General features: G+C 40.3%; 1 protein-coding gene across 1 annotated transcript in view; it reads left to right on the forward strand.

The window, feature by feature from the left end:
* Nucleotides 1-20,702, forward strand: part of cacng3b (calcium voltage-gated channel auxiliary subunit gamma 3b) — a 38,122-nt gene extending 17,420 nt beyond the window's left edge. The window contains exons 3-5 of the mRNA XM_042505440.2: nt 4,740-4,823; nt 7,656-7,796; nt 10,797-20,702. Of these exons, the coding sequence (XP_042361374.1) occupies nt 4,740-4,823; nt 7,656-7,796; nt 10,797-11,308 (737 nt within the window). The 3' untranslated portion in view covers nt 11,309-20,702. The remainder of the gene's footprint in view (nt 1-4,739; nt 4,824-7,655; nt 7,797-10,796) is intronic.
* Nucleotides 20,703-22,329: the final 1,627 nt, after the last annotated feature.

The raw sequence follows: 22,329 nt of genomic DNA on the forward strand, positions 1-22,329 counted from the left end.
GTCCTCACAAAGATAGAAGTACAGGAATGTATGTGCGTGTGTGTTGGTTCCTCATTGTTTTAAAGATTCCCAGTGCACTGTTTGTTACTCACACATTATCATGATGAACATGCTGACCTGGAGGTCCAACACACCAGTCTTAATGACTCTCCCTGTGTGTGTGTGTGTGTGTGTGTGTTAGTAAGTGAGTGTGTATGTGTGTGTGTGTTGAGGTTATTTTTAGCAACCCATCTTTATTTTCTAGAAAATAACAGTGTGACATCACCGGGTACATGGAAACACGTTTGCTATAATGACTGTGTGTGTGTGTGTGTGTGTGTGTGTGCGCACTTTTAAGTGTGTTTATCCAGTTGTGATTTAGATTCTCGACCACTGAGAGAGAAATAAAAGCAGCCATCTATCTCCCTCTTCCATCCTCCCCATCCTCTATGTTCATGAGCGCGCGTGTGTGTGTGTGTGTGTGTTAGTCTGGCGCATCGCTTCATTGGTATTTCATTGCGTGAGGCCGTTTGGTGCTCTATACATCAGGATGGTTCGATACATTAAAAGGCAGGAGGTTTAATAAATTTCCCGGCTGGCAGACATGAGGCAGAGCTCTGATTGATGATGCCTCACACATTGATGCATCCAACAGAAACAGCTAAGGCTACAGTTACCTTCTGTGTCTCAAATCAGGCCACATTAAATAGTACAGAGCAGTGCTGTGTGGTTTTCTATTACCAACAAATCCCATGAAATGACCACAACAACAGTGAATTGATCCTGTTCTCTGTCAATGGCCAGATATATGCCATAGGGCTCTATTGTTGTCCAAAAACAATTAAAAAACACATCGGTTAGCTGCACTGTTGCACTGGCTGACATGGTTTTTTTCATTACTATGAACATTAACAGTTCTGCTGCCTTTAAAACTCACAGTGCACCAAATGTGTATTCATCCTCAGCTAAAAATAGTCCTTTACAAATCCACTTGAAATTTCCAAAGATACCAATTCATTCTGATAAGCTGCTAATATTTTCTGTGTGGTTCAAGGCTGCAAGTAATGATTATCTCCACCCTAAATCAATCTGTTCATTATATTTTTGATTGATCGTATTGTTCGCGTGGCCCATAAAATGTCAGAAAATTGTGAAAAATGCCCTCACAAGTTCTCAGAGCCCAAGGTGATATTTTCAAATTTCTCAAAATTCCAAAACCCAAAGATATATAGACAGATAAATGGAAGAATACCAGAAAATTCTGCCTGGGAACCATACAAATCTGCGAGTGCGTGTTTTATTTGCTTCGGCAGATATGTTGGGTCCCCCTTCAATTAAAAGAGGGGTTGTCAACCCCGCCATAACATAGTTAAGCGTTTATTTAAACAGGAACAGTAGGGTGCGTCATGCCTTTGTCATCCTATGAGAAAAAATATAAACGATGCACGTCGATTTCAGATTAAACATGTACCAGATTTCCATCCAACCTGGACCACTTCGGGCCAGTCACAACCATTTATCTATAATGGGGTGGGTTTGATACAATGATTGACAAATTGCCAAGCCTGTGGAGTTTGACAATACCTGTAAGACGAAGTAATTTTTGGCTCACGCACCCTCACACCGGGGGCAAGGGTGGATGCATGATTGCTCACTCTCTGATTAGCTATACTCATTGCCTTTGTTGATTGGATTGTTTAGATTTAGGCATGAGGAGTGACAATGATTAGGGTTAGGGTAAAAAAATCTTAGCGTAAGCCAATAAAAGGCGGAGTAAGGCAGGCAAGCCTTTGCCATTTTAGGCAACAGCTATTCTTATTGCCCCTTGGAAACTGAAAATGAACCAAGAGGGGCCAAAGGTCTGGAGATGCCAGTCTGGGAAAAAAGGTATCTGACAATCATTTCTTAATTAAAAGTTAGTCTGAATGATCACCCAATTGTGAAAATAGCTGCTGATTAATTTTCTCCTGGTCGTTTAATTGACCAATCATTGCAGCTCTAGTGTGGTTTTCCCGACAGTTTGCGTGTGGTTTGGATACATAAAACCTCATGCTGCTCACACTAGATAACTACTGAGCATAGGAAATGAGAGTACAGACACAGTTTAAGTGTATGGAGTTATTGCATCCATTTTCAAATTGTGTGTGAATATACAGTGAGAAAATTCATATATATTGATATTTATGCACATATTATTATTACAATATATCCAGATATTTCTTTTTAATTTTCCCTCTATGAACCAGCATTACCAACCAAAAAGCAGATGGTTAATGAAAGTATGAAAAGGATAAGAGGATGTGTATGGATGATATTATACAAGTCTTATGTGTATTTGTATTTGCAGTTGAATTAGTGGAACATCTATCTGTAAAAGAGTGTGGCAAAACAGACATTGATTCATATGAAAATTTAACGGATGATTACTTTATGAAACACTCTTTAAACGTCTTTTTGTCAATCAGAGTCCCAGTCAGAGGTTAGTTACTATCTCTGACTGCGTGAGCTGGATGAATCAATTTATGAATGATTTTCTGAGTGTGGGTACTGGAAAGAACCTCTTCATATGCAAATCAGCAATTAGGTTGAGTCGTCCGTTGTTCGTCGCCAGCCTCTATCCTCCCATTTCTCTCTAATTCTCCCGTGCCGTTTTACCACCAAACCTCTTTCAACCAGCACTTCCTCCCTCTTCATCCTCCTTCATCTCGCTCTCTCTCCTCTTCCCCTTCATCCCACCTCAGCCCTCCCCCCTCCACTCTCTCTCTCTCATATTCCCTGTGGTGTTGACCATGTGTGAATGGGACTGAATGATGAGTGGGATTGAAGCTACATGCAGTGTACACACACACACACACACACACACACACACAGATAGATGTGTGTATGTGTGTGTGTGTTTGTGGAGGACTTGTACAAAGGAGGATGAGTCACTCTGCCTGACACACGGCACGCTCATAGGAGACTGCATCCTAGTCAATACAACACACACACACACACACACACACACACACACACGCTGACATACACTGAAAAAAACAATCTAGAAGGCTTTTACTTACATGCATGATTGATAGTGTTCATGTATCAGTTTAATGAGCTTGGTTGATGTGTGTGTACACGTGATGTCTTTATTTTAGTGGTTGTGTGTGTATTTGTATTCACAATTGTGTGTGTGTGTGTGTGTGTGTGTGTGTGCGCGTACGTGTGTGCGTGTATGTGTATGTGTGCTGGATGTGATAAGGCTTTCAATTGGTGTTTCCCACACATACCCTGAAGGCTACAGCTCTGTCCTGCATCATCTGTCATCTCTCTTTCTCTCTCTCTCTGTTTTCTGCAGTTTTTTCTGCTTTTCATGTATATTCATATCTGTGTACATGATGATTTCTGTGATGCAGTAAACACAGACAGAATCGCGGTATTTGGTTATAAAAATGGAATCAGCTGTAATTTGGGGAATATTGTGTAATTTGTGACTGCAGTTTATAAAAATCAGGGTTTTCCCTACAATTATAAGGTCTGAATTTAGATTTTTTTTAGCACCTTACCATGTGCCTCTTTTGCCTAATCTTAACCGTCTGTGCCAGCATGTGCTTTTGTTGACATCACGGCAGTGGCATCCCCGAATGTCAAAAGCAGACGCAGAAGGATTCCCAGGTCATAATATGTAAACGCAGAAGTCCACTGCAAAGTGTCAGGATGTGATGACTTGGGATGAGAACATGTTGGAGTTTCATCTAAAGTGGTAGTGCATCACTCTGTCCGTTAGCAAATGCATTGAAATGGCCCAGGATACACATATGACTATGTTTGCTTTTCAAAATAAGATGATAATACAGTATAAATACACATATAGAAATAAGATTAATTAGATGATGTTCACAGGAAGTGTAAAACACGTTACCTGCATCCCTTATAAATGAAGAAATCCCACAAAGTTGTGAGGGAAATTATTGACTTTTGGTATAATGTTGTCTTATAGCACATTCATCGATATTCATTCAATTTTAAATATTTTCTTAATTCACCCAACGAAAGAATTAGACATCCTTTCTGATGACAAAATGTACTTAATTTGTTAAAAAAAAAAATAATTCTGAAAAATTAAAACAGAAGGGACAAAAATAAAATAGAAACTGGAAACAAAAAAGTTAAAAAGACTTCATCGGGCCCTAAGTGTGTTTACATGTTCACTTTCCTGAAAATGTTACCTGATGCAGTGCAATTACACAAGAAAATGACTGATTACCTATTACAAAAACAATCCTGTTCCAATACCCATGCTTTTTGCCATTATATTTGACATTTTCTTACATGATTAACATGATGGTTGATTAATTTAACCTATATGTCTACCTGATAACCAACAGAGAAAATTACTGCTGCTATTATAATGTCAGACAAATTTGGCATTTTAGGCATTCAAGTGATGTTCTTTTTAATTTACTTTGCAATAAAGAGTCCCAGACATGCCTGTGACCATAACATAAGTTTGGGTTTATGTCAACTATAGTTGGGATCTGAAAACGATTAATGTAAAACCAGCATCACATAGTCAAGTGGATTCGGTTAGGAAATGTGATATTCTGGTATTAATTGAGTGACTGGCACTTGGTATTTGGCAAATATCAAGACTTCACCTGTCTACATGCTTAAAGATATTACCAATTAGTAGAAACCAGTAGCACATCAAAACAAAAAAAGATTTAATTTTCTCTTGTGGAACATAAAGCTCTGAATTGAACTGTGTTTCTCCTCCACAGGAACATTCAGAGGTGTGTGTAAGAAGATTGATCACTTCCCAGAGGATGCAGACTATGAAGCAGATGCTGCTGAATACCTCCTCCGTAAGTTTGATATGAACACACACTCACACACATGCAGACACACACACACACACACACACACACACACACACACACACACACACAATGCAATATCCACAACCAGCCTCAGCTTTTACTGCCCTGCTGTGACCCCATTTTTAGGTTAAAGGTCAAACGTGCGGCATTATGTTAATATTACATTACATAAAATTTGATAAAAATTTGATTAGATAGACTATTGTTCACCTCTTTGACTTCAGCTTCACTCAAACACAGCAAAGGTACATACAAACACCTGACACAATATACCATTAAAAACACATAAATGTGCAAAATATACAAAATACAATAGCGCAAACAGGCAGGTAGGAGCGATAAGTTATATAAATAATAAAATCTTTCAAAAAAGTAGTGTTCCCTGATACAGTCATTCTATGTGCACTGCCTGTATAGCACAGAAAATAAAGAACTTCTTCCAAATGTTATCACTGGTTCTTGGGGCCTTAAATCGACACCAAGACGGGAGCAGCTCAAACTCTTGAGTGTAAAAAACAGACATTATTGTAAACATATAGAGGAGTAACGGAGTCCTGAACAGAGAATGAAGTCATACTCCCTGTGTGTGTGTTGTAATCCAAGCTTCTGTGTCCGTTGTTGTGGTCAGGCCGTCCATGCCTGTTATTGCATGTGAGTCCCTGTGTTGTGGTCCCATTGGCAAGCTAATCACTGCCACTCTGCACTGTGCTCATGCACAGCCATAGCTGCGTGCTGCAAAAAGTTATCGTCCTCACCATTTGTCATGCATGGAAGAAAAACTTTATTTTTCTTGTACTGTAGTGCACAGCTATTCATTCATAGTGTTACAAGTATGATAAGGAGAAATGTGAGCTCAGGCTGTTATTACATTCCAGATAAATGAACACGGAGGGTGTAATGGAGAGAACAGGAGATATAAACAGATGCTTCAGTTTTATCAGCAAATACATGAGAAAAATGAGGGGGGAAAAACATTGCTATGATGAGAAAACGACAAAAGAGAGAAAGCAGGGAGCACCTTGTAATTTCCAGAAAGAGTAATAGGACAGAAATAAAAAGGATGCAGCTACAAAGATAGAGAGGAGGGGGCTCTTTTTTTCTGTTCTCTCCCACAGTAAACACAGAGTAAAGATGGACAGAGAGAGAAAAAGGCAACAAAAAAAAAGGGAAAATGGTTTCAGCCTGCTTCTTTTTCATTGCTCCACTGAACGCAGAGCAACATCCCCAGAGGCAGCCAGTTAGATCACGGGCCTCAGAGATAGCCAACCAATGGGGAGCGGGGACCTAGTGACCGGCATTTCATACAGCCCAGGGGTGTGGGCCACAGGGGCGGGGCTTACACGCTCAGCCTCACACCACCACTGGTCACTGCAGCTGTCAGTCACGCTGGGAATGTTTTGGAAAACTGAAGCGTTAAGGAAAGAGATTCAGAAACACAAATACAAACACGTTACAGGCTGGATGATTTAAATTATTTTTGTGATGAGCCACCTGTGATGTATCATTGTATTTCAACATACCGCACAGCTCGGGTCTGCATAACAAGCTGTTTGCAAATATCCTTCAATATGTTGCCACACCATGCACACATATGGGGTTCTGACAAATATTTCACTCCTACTGCAGCCTCGCTTCCATTTTCATCATCCCTGCGATTCATTATTTTTGCCTTGCATATGTGTCAGCGCGGCTCTCCATCTGTCTTGGTTTTTGTCCATCTTTTTCCTCTACATCCATCTCTCTCTCTCTCTCTTTGAAGCAAGGCCTCTGAATGCTTTAACATGTTCTGGATTTAGACGCAGTCAAGCATGTAGAAGCACACTGGCCCATGTGTTTATGTGTGTCTCCTGTGTGTGTGTGTGTGTGTGTGTGTGTGTGTGTGTGTGTGTGTGTGTGTGTGTGTGTGTTCATGTGCGTGTGCAAAGAGGCATATTTCTCATTGTTTTAGCTCTGCCCTCCAGCTCAGTGGATTTAAAAATGGTACAAAGACAATTCCTACTGTTTTTCATCTTTAAATGTTATATATACGATTTTTAACATTAATATAGCAGCAAACAACTGTTTGCTATGTGAAGATATGGTAGCGTAATGGCATCCTGAGCAGAGAATGAAGTTTCGGCAGCCAGACCAGCCATGCATACATGTTGGTGCATATGAGTCCCTCCCTTTATTTCCCAGTCATGGATGTATACATTGAATTGGATACAGTCTTTGAGACGGGACAAAGTTCATTCCTATGTTAGTTACTCAGTGGTGCAGTGGTTCAACTTTGGGGTATTGTATTACCTGAATTTTCCACATTGTTGGGCCCATAGAGGACTCACTTACTTTAATGAGGAATCAATTACCTCTTTGTCCTCTAAATAATAATAAGTATTTGGCTATTAGTGAATTTTACAAGTTTGAGGACATAATGATTTCAATAAGGGCTAAGAGTTTGCTCTGGGAAAATTATGTACCTCAAAAACAACCACAAAAATCTACATATTTACATATTTCTCTTTCCCAATGCAAGTCCGTGGGAAAAAGTCGTCCCAACCCAACAAAGGGTTGGCACCGTTTTGGTTCAGTCACCTCCATAAATACAAGTAAGGAGCACATAGAAAACTGAGGGACCCAATCAATATATTAAAGAAACATTTGAACAAAGAATCTATAAAATGTAGGAAAGTTCCCTCTTCCTTTCTGTACTTTCAACACAAGTGATCCCTTAATTTCATCCTGCAGAGTCTGAAACACAACTTCTTTACACAGGGAAAAATCTTTGTACATCTCAGTTAAAAACTTGTGTCCACTCTCCTCCTTGTGTTTGTTCAGGTGCTGTGCGTGCCTCCAGTATCTTTCCCATCATGAGTGTCGGCCTGTTGTTCCTGGGCGGGCTCTGCGTGGCCGCCAGTGAGTTTTACCGGAGCCGACACAACGTCATCCTCAGTGCAGGAATCTTCTTTGTCTCCGCAGGTTAGTCTGCACCGCTTGCGTCTGTCTTCCTGTCAGAATGAGAGTGTCCTTCCTCTTCTTTTTAAAGTGTTATCAGTCATCATCAGTGTACATAATGTAGGTCCTGCCTTTAGAGCAGGAAGGTGCTGTTCTTCGCTGAAGGACACATCTATATTGCTTAATTACACTCAGCAAACATCGGTCGGATGGTGACATTGTGTCCCTAGCCAAAAGTGGTGTCAGTTGGGTGCCAAAAAAATGCAACACAGTTATGAGGCAGACAGTCAGATGGTGACATTGTTTCCACATCCAATAATGGTACAGATAGATCTACTCTGACAAAACAGGAAATGTAGATCATATCATTGCTATAAAAAAGGAAACTCATGTATTTCTGTTTTTCTTTTTAATACTATATTTAATTCACAATGTATTTGTGAAATGGCTGCGTTCAGACAGCCACGCTGTCACGTCCACTTCACGTCCAAAGACTAGTATTACTTAATACCATTTTTACCTTCTTGGTTGTACGTTTTAAATTTTATGTTGTACTGATCTTTGCAAATGTTGCTGATTGAATGTTTTCTGCTTGTTTTGTTTTAAATTGACTTGACTATGACTTTTTCCACTGTAATGAACTGAAAGGTTGATTACAGTAAAAAAAAAAAAAAAAAAAATTTTAATTAATAAAAAATATATGTATATATATATAATTTTATTTTACTTTATTTGTTTATTTATGGACTTTTGGGTTATTTTATTTTCCACTTAGACTTCAACTGAAAAAGATTTTAAAAGGAGCAGATCTATTCAAACTGATTTCCCATTTTTTGCCATCCACTAGAGGTGTAAACCATTCAGAATATACTTCCATGAAGAGGAAGGGATAAGAAAACACAAAAGAGTTCCTCAAACCTTTTAATCTTTTTTTAATAGTACTTTGATTTTTTTTAATCCTGTTAGATATTTAAAGTATTGATACAATCCCAGAATTTTTTGTAAGAGCGCTTTTTGTAATCTCCTTCTGTACACCGAAAATTATGACTACAGACTTTGAATATGGTTTTGGTAAAAATGACAATTGTTTTCTTTGTCAGCCAAGTGCATGAGCAAGCATTAATATGTAAGTGTACTGATGCTCATCTCCATGACTGTTAAACACGAAATAGCAGCCATCTTAGCTGCAGTAGCCGCCAAATGACTTAAAATAATATCCTAACCTGACAAGGTGCTTAACAGCTTCAGATATGTCTCATCTCAAGGAATTTCCATCATTCTACTTTAATTACAGGGATGCTGCATATATAGCAGCATGGGGTTACTTTGTGTGTGTGTGTGTGTGTGTGTGTGTGTGTGTGTCAGTGAGTGTGTGTAGTTACTGCAACTCTAAACAGAGGAGGTGCCGCACTCAAACATTTGTGGAAAGAGCCCGTTAGGCATCTAAAGTACACAGAAGTGTCTGTGTGAGGAGCCGGAGTGTGGAGATCGGGCTCAGCAGCTGATTAATCAATCAGCAAGAATACCACAAAGCCGCTGTGATGCACTGTGAGGGCGTGAGAGCGTCAACACACATACATGCACACACATAATCCATCACATGGGTGCTGACACTTGGTCTCCCGTAAACAAACGCACACACTTGTGCCCGTGCTCCTGACGTACACAATGGGTTGTACAGTCATTGCTGTTCAGTGGGATGTGTAGGGTCCTATTGGGTTTTTTAGTAAATTCATTGAGCCAAATTGGTAATTATTTACCACAATAGTGCAGGGCCGATTCTGGGTAATTACAGCTGGCTAATTGTCCCCATTCTGTGCGTTCCACCACACTGCACGAGCACTGTACTCTGGACTAATGATATGGAATAAGAGAGCCCAGCTGTGTGCAATGACTCTCTCCAACGTTTCCATCAAGCTCTCTCTGAAGCTCTCCTCTCGTTACTTTGCTTTATTTCTTTTGGCTGTCTCCCCCATCGTCCTCTTCTGTACTCTTTTTTTCTCAAATCATTGCTCTGACTTTTTTTTTTTTCCTTTCCCAAATTTTAATTCACTAATCTGCCACTTTGGCGTATCCTTAACTTTCTGAGTTTGTCCACCACTTTGGTTCGGACTGAAATATCTTAGAAGCTATTTGATAAATTGCCACGAATTTTGGTGCAGACGTCATGTCCCCCTCTCGATGAATTTTAATAACTTTGGATCCCTTGGCTTCCCAGTTTTTAGCATCATCATCTGCTCAAAGTTTTAATTTGTCCAATGCTTTGGTTCATGACCAAATATCTGCCAAACTAATCACATTAGTTGCTAAACTTAGATGACAAATATCATGAACCAGTGTTGTGCCCTTAACAAGAGCTAGCGCCGAGTTTTTTTCACACAGATTTAAATAAACTAGTCCACATTCATAATTCACAAGTTTGGTTTTAAACTAAGATAAAATTTATTTGTTTTAATGTTATTTTCTCTTCTCGTATCATTGAGGATATATTCCTTGTAAGCCCCGATGGGTTTCTTAATCTCACCTGCAAAACCTTTGTCTTCTTTGTTGTTGTATTTCTGTTGTTTTGTTTCATGCTAATAAACCACAAATTTTAAACCTTAGACACAACACCTCATATTTTCATACAGTGGTTCGTATGATATCCTACAAATTAGCACCACACACGTGGTATTTCGTACTAAACATAAAGTTACACATTTAGTGTAAAGTTCTGGGTGTTAGGTTTTGGAAAAGAATCATGGTGACAGTGTACCTTAAATGACTCAAAGTTCATGTGGTTCTGTAGACCCGTCTCCTGGCTAAAGGCCTCTGGGGCAAAGTCTTGAATTTTGTGACCCTCCCAACATCCCAATCTCGCACCATATTGGAACGCATTAGTCACGAGATCACAGCCTTTCCAGATACATGGATTATACACAAAGTACTGGTTTACAGATTATGTAGAACATGTGCAAATTTTGGTGTATTCCTTTTTGCTAGAAAACATATAAACATATATCTCTTTCTGCCCTTCCCTTCCAGGTCTCAGTAACATCATAGGAATTATTGTCTATATCTCAGCCAACTCGGGTGACCCGGGCCAGAGCGACAGCAAAAAGTCCTATTCCTACGGGTGGTCCTTCTACTTCGGCGCCCTCTCCTTCATCATGGCAGAAATGGTGGGCGTTCTGGCCGTGCATATGTTCATTGAGAAGCACCGCAAGCTACGGGCCAAATCCCGCACCGAGCTCATCAAAAAGTCCGCCTTCAGCCGCATCCCTTCCTATCGCTACCGCTTCCGGCGTCGCTCCAGCGTGCGCTCTTCTGAGGCCCCCAGCCGCGATGCCTCACCTCTGGGTAAAGGCGGTTACACAGGGCCCGCCGCCTCCGAGATGCCCATGTACACGCTGAACCCCCGCGAGGCAGGCAACGCCGGCACCAAACCCGGCGGTGGCATGGGCGGGCTGCTCAACTCAGAGAGGGAGTTCCTCCAGAGCAGCACGCTCACTAAAGACTACAGCAAGGACCCCAACCGCAGGACCACGCCTGTCTGAGAGGTGCTGGCTGCAGAAATCACCCAATCAGAGTATCAAAGAGAAGGATGATGAGAAATACAGGGGGGAAGCAAACGCAGGGGTGGGAGCGGGGATTTGATAAACTTTGACTGTGAGCTGTGAACTTTTAGCCTTTGAACTGTGAATCCTGAGCCCTGTGAGAGTTTCAGTGTGTGTAGCAGGGTCGGTTTTGATGGAGAAGTTGTTCCCCAAATCCACTTTACCACATATCACTGTAGTAGTACCTGTAACTCCTAACATATGAAGGCACATTCAATTTATGTTCACAAGTTCATAAATTGACTTTCTGGCTTTTTTTCCGAAGGGGATCGACGGGAGTTTAAAAGCATATCGTAAGTGGTTTGCAGTTTGGGGCAACTTCTCCAAAAAAAAATAAATAATGTGAACTAAAGGAAAAGAGGAAAGAGGTGAGATCTCTGACCTTTTGACCTCTGTACTCCTGACCTTTTGGATGGATTAGTGCAGGGAACAGCCTTAGAGGTCCGAGCTGTCTCTCTCATTACCACTGAAAGTGCGGAAGTTAACACCACGGGAATGGGATCCATTCATTTTCAGTTCATGAAACATTAATTGAAGATGCAGTTTGTCCATTTATGGCAGCACATTTGTGGCACTAGTTATTATTTTCTACACATATTGTATATATACTCCTTTCATACTGATTGATGGAAAAACTGACTGAACTGAAACTGAATTGAGCTCACTCCTGGTTACATTTACCCCCATTTCTGATCCCAGGTCAGCTGTTAAAACTGCGTTTTGTTTTTTTTTTCAATGAAGGAAAACTGACTCCAGATCAGCTGTTCGGGGCGGGGGGAAAGGTGTGACTCAACAAAACTAATGAATCTCTTTTAGATGGTAGATCATTGGTGCTTCCTTTTACCCCTATTTTCAGCCTCACAAATCATCTCTTCATTTATTTTTTCACGAAAGAGATGATCAAATATTTGTCTGTCTGTCACCATCACTTTTCACCTTCCATGTTTCCTCTGTGTAGCCCCATAACTCACCTCACTGCCACCCTCTGCACACCTCCTCTCACCCTCTCTTTCTCTTTTAGGTCCTGTCTTCCATCAGTGTCGCTCGTAGACTAGTTAGGGTTTCTGGAGGTTTGTTGGTTCAGGGTACTGTGGAGAGGAGACCGCTGAGCTGTGAACATGCTTTAAGGCAGAGCCAAAAAGACATTAAACAAACAGATGGACTTTTTTTTTTTTTTTGCCCGCTACCTCTTGGTGAATATCTTTCAGATGAGTTTAATATAAAGTTGTCTTCTCTTGCCAGAACAATTGTCAGAAAGATTTCAGCTGCAGAAATAAACGCTGAGAAAATGCTCCCTTCAGTCTAAAGTATACGTCTCTCTTCTCCAGCGAAGGAGCTGCTGAGATTGAATTTGTATGTGGCACACAATTTAAAGATAAATAGATGGAATTGGCAGAAGTCCCATGTATTATTCAGAGGATTTGCGCTCCATCCATTGAGCTGTCACTCACGGCCTCTCCTCCTCTTTATCTCCCTTACATGTGCACATACTGTATACATCTGCACAAACACACACACACACACATAAACACACACACATCTCCAGGCTATGACATGCACAGACAGTTACCATCCTATCATATTTCACCTGTGCAGTTTTTACGGTGACAGATTCTGGAGACATATCAGTACATTTAGCTCTCTCAGATGTATACACATAAAAATACTGAAGTTGGTGCACTTTCTGACACTATCTGTATTGTGTGTTGGCACCGTTTGGTATTGAAGACATGCTGTGATTGGATGAATAAGTGAAAAGTCCCAGACGCACCAAACTGACGAAGGCTGACTGTTGTGTTGCTTCAAGCTCCCTGTGTCTTTGGACACTGCAAAGACTACAGCCAACAGCTAACTAGCATGGACACACTGCGCCTACAAGAGAGAAAATAACTGTCCATAGAAGCAGGTGGCAGCAGTCTGTATTCATCATTATAAAAGGGAAACTGGAACAAGAAGGATTCAAGACACTAATTAGCCAGTTAGCACATTAACAACACAACCAAATGTTGTAAGAGCAAATGATATTTACCGTGCACAACCTTTTTTCCTAAAGAGCTCAGTGGATACAAACATAATATACGTAATATAAAAACTTTGTTTTAATCTCACGCCCTCTTGACTTTTGTTTGTTAACATTCCTGATATACGTCTTTCCTCTCATTCACCGAGCTGAACTGCCAATCAGAGAGATTTCTCTCAGTGACGTACGGCCAAAACCCTGATTTAACTTGCTGAATCAGCCAAAAAATAGCCGACAAGGGCCGACAGGTGCCAATGGTGCAGGAAACACCACAAAAACGCTCACCGATAAACCAGTATTGAATATCAGCCAACTGTCAGCTTGGTGTGTCAGGGCTGCAAGATAATAGTAGAAATGAAACACTTGAGTAATTTAATCTATTGAACAGCCCTGTTACATACTGTATTTGTGCTGTTTTTGACTGGGATCATTTTCTAATTGAAACATACTAAAAACACATTATCAGGCTTTATTTTTGACTAAATACCTCTTTTTTTCTTGTCTGGCTGATACCATATTTAGCTATTATTTGTACACAGTGAGTTCTCCACTGGATCTCCCAAAATCTATCGCTTCCTCTGTCCAATGTAAATGTTGGTTAAGAATTAATGGGTAAATCTCCAACACATTCTAGTTTTCTCCCATTTGTCAAATACAGATGCTTTCTCATGCCTCCGGCTTATGAGGTGCACCCTTTAACATCTGTATGTGGTGCACAGTTGTCTCCGAGGTGTAATGCATGGTGACAGTTGTCAAATGGCCGCAATGAGATTAGGCAACAAAACTAATTGGTTACATTCAGAAAGAAACATGTAGGTTAAAATAAGTATGTCATTTTACGTAAATACTTAATATGAATGATGCCAGTACATGATGGAGGGATGTAAGTTACGTAATGTTAAAACAGGACTTACTTAATTTTAAAACAGCAGAGATTTGGTTTCACACAGGAGACAAACAGCAGTGTCCTGGGCGAAAGTCTGTGTTTGTTTGACCCATTCACCACCTCCTCCATCCACCTCACATGGGCATTCTCACTCTTGACACTACATCAGTTGCCCTGACATCAAATACTGCTGTGGATGGATTCACATTGGTGTTATTTGAAAGCCTGGTGCATGTCATAGAGACACCAAAGGGTGCTTCAGTCTGTGTCACCAGCGAGGAGCGTGAAAAAGCGTAGATATTTGACAACCTGGGATTCAGAACAGGCTGAAAACTCCTAGAATTTTGCAACACATACAAAAAAACCAAAAGGCAAACACTTCATTGCAGATAGTGTCGACTGACTTCACATTAAACCATTTATCACATCACTGGACAACACCTGATCACACACACAGATACAAGGGGAGGATACAAAATGGCCATAAAACAGAGAGAAAGGGAAAGTGCTGCAGGGAGAGAGAGTAGCTAGTGTAAATGCTGACAGCATTTTTTTCAAACTTTTTCTGGGGCTGTGAGCAAAACGTCAGTGTGAAACTCAAAGAGGGAGAAAAAATTGCATTTTTGTTTCATTCTTTACCTCCCTGAGCCACCATTGCACTGTTTTGTATAAACTAACCATGAAACATCACCAAGCTGAAACCGTCACACCACCACTTTGAGACCCTGATAATAAAAGATGTTTTAAATCTCAGTCACACTGTTTAATTTATGGCGCTGCTGTTTTATCCGCTGTCTTTTACGCCATGAGGGGAGCTTAAAGGGACAAACGTGCATCACCACGCGGACTTGCTCTTGCTGTCCTCCACATGTAAATATTAATTTTGCAAGCTAACTACAACATCAGCAGTTGTCATGGGCTGTGAAAGGGAAAATCTGCTTTTCTCCAAGCAAGGGCTTTTAATTTTTAAAGGACAGGAGCACACAAGGGCTTTTTATGCTCAACGCTGCAGCAGCGTCGTTTTTAAGGGTGTTATGTGGAAGGAAAGGCAAAGTACTTTTGCACAGGAATGACAAAACCAGCTGAATAGCTAACTAACGTAACACACTTCATGCACGAGAGGAGCGGAGGTTGAGAAAAGGCAAAGACTCTACTCTTCTACTCATGTTAGCTACAGGTTAGCCTTTAGCTGCTTTTTTGGCTAACTTTAGGTTAGATGGGTAACCTTCTGAAGTAATTAGAGATTTAAAATATTGCCTTAAGCAGAGGTAGGGTAATTTTAATTAAGAATTAATTGATTTAGCTTGAGGATCAAACATATATTAGCAAAATATTGTTAATCATACTTGGTGCCAAATATTACTCAAAATGTTTCCTGTATATCATGGCCTCCAGGTTAGCTTTAGATCATAGCCCCAAGTACTCTTTTTTGCGTAGGATTTTCTGCAGTATACTGACTCAGCAGTAGTAGCTCAGCACATCAGAGGCCCCTGCGGACCCAGAGGGTCTGTCAGGGGTCAGAGTTCAGAATTGCATCCATGAGCCATGTCAGCATTGATCTTTCAAACCATGCATGCCATATCCATCCGCTTCCAGTGCTTACATTCGCTGTATCGCTTAATCGAGTCTCAAATGGCACCCTAATCTCTATACTCCGTACGGACTGCTACATTTAAGACGCCTTACAAGGGTGTGTGGGCCCGTAAGCCTGTGCTGTGTTTAACGATGTTTACTCCAGTAGAGCACAGGGTGCTTTTTGAGACTAGACTTCTGTCTATCTCTTCTTACCGCCATACAGCTTTGATACTCTGATATCAACAACAAATAATTGTATTATTAGTAAAAAAAAAAAATTATTCTACTCTAAAGGTGCCACTGTGCAGAGGATGATAAACTCTGTCACATATTATAGTTATTAATCTATTTACGGGGGTTGATCGAAAGGGAGCAGAGTTGGGAAGCGGGGGTCGTAGTCTTTGTAATATTATATTATTCTAGTTTCATTTTCTACTTTGATGTGGTTTGTGAGATTGTGTTGTTTCGATCACATCTGAAGCCTCTGACAGGTGGAGGGGAAAGGACAGTGGAGCGCTCGGACGATCTGTCGTGGACATTAACCTCGCCTCACTGGTGCCAGAGGTAGACTTTACAGTTTGCCAGCGGGACACTCAACACTGATAGTGCAATATACACACATACATGCATTCAAAGTAAGGTTCATATACTTATGAGGATTTATTTACCCAATGCATTAGAGGCAAAAATTCTGTTACCTGGTGCAGAGGCTTTAAATGGAAAATAATGGAGTCAAATACAGCAGTCTGTAAAAACATACTTTAATGAAGCTAAAAGTATCCATTTTTGTTAAGACTAACCAGGGCAAAAAACAGAGTTTACAGTGTAAGGCACTATAATATGACACAACCAGAGCCTCAAAATACCATAGATCAAAATATTAACATTTTAGATTTCACAGAAGTGGTGTTTTTTACAGGACTGCAACGATGGATTGCATTACATTGCATTGCTTTTGCTGTTTGCTCCCCTATTTGTTCTTTAATACCTTACTTAGATGTTTAAAAACATTTCATTTCTTTTTCCCTTTCACTGTGGCTCCAAAAATAAGTCCTCTGTCCTGGTCCTCTGTCTGCTTTGATTTCGGGATCCTTCTGTCCTGCATTCTGGCACACAGACACTCTCACAGGAGCACTTGATGAAAGCAGAGCCATCGTCAGTGTCATTAGAAACACCTGTGCATTTCCTACCATTACAAGTCGAAATGTTTGCTGTGAAAAGGGCCTGTGGAGTCTGGCTTTGAAGAAAGCAAAGATAAGTTGCACTTTTAGTTCAGTTTCCCATCACAACGAGCTGTCTGTTTTCGAAAGACTGAGCATACAACTGGATAAGCGAGACTTGTATTACACCATACATATTGTGTAAAAGTTTTTAAAGTGATGTTTTGACTCTGCTGGTCTTTAACCTCAATGACTGAAATTCATCAAGATTTTTCTTGAAATTGAATGGATTCGTTAACTTTGGAGGCATGCCAGAAAAACAACGTTTTCTTCACAAATGCAACATAACATAGGGTGAGTATCTGATATATGAATGATCAACTTGTGGGTGAGGTGGTAAAATTTAAAGTAACACATCAAGGCAATTTAATGTGCCAAAAGTAGCCTTGAGCACACATGATTTAATGATGATATCACATGTTTCTATTAAATAAACCAAAATTAATTTAAAATGTAGCAAATTAAGATATTAATAATTTTGTATCACTAAATTGCCCGAATAACAGCTAAATGCTGATGATTAATTTGCCTCTTAATCAAAAATTGACCCTAAAAGAGTAAAAATACTAAAAATCTCCTCTTTGTGAGCAATATAGGTCCTCATAAGTATAGAACCACAAGAACACAACACATAGCAAACACACACTCCATAATGGCCACAAACACACTTTCATTTATGCACAGAAACACACACTCATACAGCACACACTCACAGCTTCAGCTTCGGCCAGTGCGGTGTGGGGATAAGTGTGTCCTGTTCTAAGAAAAATCACTGTGTCATGTTTGGAAAAAAAAATCATTGTAAGTGTTTCTTTGGGAGAAAAACAACAAACTGTTTCTGTCGCTGATGTGTCGCTCCTCAATGGAACTTCAAATACACTGAGCCAGCTAATCGAACACAGAGGACCAGACAAACTGTTTGAGAAATGTGAATTTAATGGAATAGACAAACACATGCTACAAGCACTCTACACTTTGCACTCGCTACCAACACACACACACACACACATACACTGACACGTACAAGGTTACTGTGTGAGGAGGGCTTACGGGTGGAGTTATGTGCCTGCATGTTTGTGTATGTTCATGTTTGTGTGTGTGTGTGTGTGTGTGTGTGTGTGTGTGTGTGTGTGTGTTTGCGTGCGTGCGTGCAGTTAGCCTCTCCTCACCCATGCACCCAGTGCCTGCCTGTCCTGCCTTCAGACAGCTCCCAGATCAGCCATGGGGCTTCCAATATAACCTCCTCTGCATTCCCACGACCTTTAACGGTTGCACTGGGATCAGTTTTAGAGCTAACTGCCCCGATCATTCCTCAGCAGACGCAGCCATACAAGATACAAGGACTGTTCTGGATCCTGGTGGATATTGTGCGTTACTGACGAAATTTCAAAATAATGAGTTTATGTTACAAGGCAAAATGGAAGTCATTTTTTAATTTCGAAGGTCAGACTAGACCTTTATTTTTATGCACCTGCTGTTCAGATCTGACTTGGCGTTTCTGTCCATGGGGCTGATTTAGGATCGGCAGAGGGGGCTTAGCAGGATAGACAATAATCTATCGAGTCCCTAATGACAGCTGATCTTGAATCAGCACAACCTGGTGTAGCCTGCTGTTCTTCAAACTTCCCAAAAATCGGCCAAAAAAATCTTGTCTGCAATACTTGCTTGTAAAACTGTGTTGCTAAGGATTTGTCTATAGGAGCTTTTACATGAAAGTATTTCTTCTTCCCGATGATGTGAGAGGTTATCCCACTTGTACTGCCAGTTAGATTAAATGTTGTTAATGTGGGACAATATACAGACAGACTCTATGTTTAAAATAGCAGCCATGATTTCAAGAGTTATTCTGGACACCATGCCCATTAATCCCGTTTTCTAAGCTGCCCTCTTCCTGTTTTTTCTTTGTTCCAGGCTTTAGCCCTTTAGCGAGAGAGATTTCGTACCTGTCTTGCATTTTACACATATTATTTTGACAGCAAGTACAGAACGATTAAAATCTGCTTTTTACGGTTTCGCCTCGAGCCCCACGTTCAGACAGTGTTGTTTACATGCAGAACATATCCGAGGCTGGCATGGTTGACTGACCAAGGATGAAAGGCCCAAAATGGCAGGATGTTTAACCAGGCTTCGTGAGTTTCGCTCTGCATCAGGTGCATTCAGGCTCCTTCGTGCATAAATTGCTCATGAGCAGCAACAGTACACATTAAAGGTTTGTTCTTGAAAGACATGTATTTAAGTTTAAATCATGAGTTGATCTTCTCGAAAAAGATGACCTGACTGTTGTTGAGATCCATTATACTGATATATTTCCAACAGAGTCATAATAGATTTTCAGACCAGTTTCTAAAATGTGATATATGTCTATTGGATTACTACTCAGATTTTTGTACAAGACAAACTCATCTTCAAAAGCCATGTCCCAAAGAGACTAAATTGCCCATCACCTTCTACTGAGCCATGTTGGAATGGGTAGAGTCAGGCTACTAGGCATGAAAAGCAGCGAAAGTAACACAAAACAATTATAGTTTTGTTGTTTGTACAGTGCGCACAGACTGTACGGTTTGCAAAAAAAACATTTTCTGGGATGGTAAGGGCATGACCCACCTTACTGTCCCTCTGACTGGCGATTACTTTTTGCCTTTGTTTGTTTGGTTGGTTAGTTTTAGGCAAGAGGAGTGAGATTAGTTAGCATAAGAATGTCAGGGTAAGCCAAGCAGAGTCGGAGTAAGGTCGGTCATGCCTTCTCCATACCACGAAAAAAACTATAGCTGCAAGGCTCTATGGCAATGTTTATTGGTGGACCACTGTTGTCCAAACTGAAATATCTTGACAATCAATAAATGGATTGTCATAAAATTTGGTACAAATATCCACAGCGCCCAGAGGATCAATCCTGCTGACTTTGGTGATCCCCCTGACTTTTCATTTTAAACTGAATTCAAAAAATCCAAACAGCTTAAGTGGTAAATGAATGAAACCTGACTTTGTCCATTTCAAACTGACCTGAGGACTGTTAGAAAACAAATGCCAGAACACAAACTCAGGAGAGGAGATGGAGAAGTTAGTAACATTTATTTATTTATCAGTTAATTTGAGTTGTTTATGCAGTGTACAGTGACAAAGATGGAGCACCACGAAAACAGAGCAAAAGACCCAAAATATCAGTAAGCTTAGTATTTTATTGTTATCATGTTTAATATATGTGTAGCAATGGCCTGGCGAAAAGCAGAAAGGTGTTTTTTATTTTTCAGGGAGTGTATCTTGCAGGCATTGTAGCAGTTTGCTTTGAGGTGAAACTATTTAGATGGAAGCGAGAATAGCAACCAGCCGTTACTCTGTGTCCTGAGGGGTTCATCATGGGGATCATCAGTGTTGCCTTGCAGCAGGGATGAAAGTGAAAAGCCTAAAGACAAATTTGCAGCTGGAACCTAAAGCAGCATAAAGAAACAACGCCCCCCCCCCAAAAAAAAACGCATGGTGATGTGTTTAAAGGTTGATCAACTGTTTCAAAATCTGTGTCAATGGGCAGCTTTTTATCCTGCTCCATACCTCTGAGCCCTATCACAAGATACTTAGTCCTCTTCAAACACACACACACACACACACACACACACACACACACACACACACACATGCATGCATGCAGAAACATGCTGGCACTCACATTTGTCTTTCTACACACAGGCACACTGACTGTACTACACTCACACACATGCACACACACATAGCTGCCAGCCAGTTTCACTGTATACTTTCTAATGTAAACCTCCAACTAACAGCGGTCTGACACGGACACATGCTGTGAATAAAAGCACACTTTTACTTACATGATATAAATATGATTACCTATATCTAGAGAGAAGGAATATTATATACAGTATAATGATTAGAAAATAAAGAGTCACCTTTTCAAAGTGCCTGTGGTGAGTTCATTTTGTATCTCAATGTGTGAGAATGTATGATGTGTAGCTGTGTGATTACACCTCGCACACAGATAACACTGCGTACTTTGGTGGCCATTTTTCAACAAATGAACACTATCTAATCTCTATCAGAGACCTCACCGCACACCGGCACAATATCGATGAGAAAACTTACAGCCCACACTCTCCTCCCTAAACCTGCACACACACACACACACACACACACACACACACACACACACACACCCACACACACGCACTCTCTAGATTCGTATCAGCTGTGCTGTGTCAACCGTTCTGAATTAGCTGTCCGACAGATAACTCCCCCCGCTTATCTCCACAGCCACCACACAGATGTTTGAATGAAGGAGAGAAAGAGAGAGGGAGGAGGATGAGAGCTAAAAAGGGAAGAAGAGAGAGAAAGTTAATGAGGAGACTGGAGGATGTGCGTGATTTGAGGTGTTTGAAGGTGATAAAGAGAGGAAAGCATGTGGAAGACTGTGTTCATGACAGTGTTGTGTGTGTGTGTGTGTGTGTGTGTGTGTATGGAGTGTGCATGTACATACAAATGAGCACATGTGTGTTTAACCCTTTTAAACCAGAATAAATTGTTTGATTTCTTTCAAAAGCATGGAGAGAAGGCAATGAGCAACTTTAAAAGACACGGCTCAAAACTCAGAAATTAGCTATAAGGCACAAGAAAATTACAAAAAAATACTGGAATATATATATATATATATATATATATATATATATATATATATATATATATATATATGGGAATTATTCTCTTACTTTTTTGATAATTTTCTAATAAATTAGTTAATTTTCAGGTCATTTTCTTTTCTCCTTTTACTTATTTCTTGCAATTTATGCAACTTTTCATGCCAAGTTGCTCATTTTCTTTTCCCTTATGTTTTTGGTTTCAAAAGGGTAAAATAGCTTGAAAAAGATGTCTTAATGTGGCACAAGAAAACTGATGTTGATCCAGGTTCCATAGGGTAAAGCTTAAAGTGTAATTTAAATCTATTTACAAAGTATTTGTCACTTTTTCGGATATTATTGATGCAGCACTCTCACATGGATGCAGGAATTTTATCAGGTGTATCATTTTCTGATATTATTCCCGCATCCCTGTGAGAGTGCTGCATCATACATGTATGAAGAAAGTGACGTAGGCGCCACCAATCAAATGGTTTGGAGGATTTATGGGTGATTGGTGGAACCCACCACTGACTTACAAAACACAAAATAGATCTGAGGAGTCACAAGCTGATCATCCAGTTAGAGAATAAAAAAAGAAACCTAACTTTGCCAACACCTTCTGAATTTTTTCT

The sequence above is a fragment of the Plectropomus leopardus genome, chromosome 18, assembly GCF_026936395.1.
Source record: "Plectropomus leopardus strain MGB_pleo_1.0 chromosome 18, ASM2693639v1, whole genome shotgun sequence".
NCBI classification, from domain to species: domain Eukaryota; kingdom Metazoa; phylum Chordata; class Actinopteri; order Perciformes; family Serranidae; genus Plectropomus; species Plectropomus leopardus.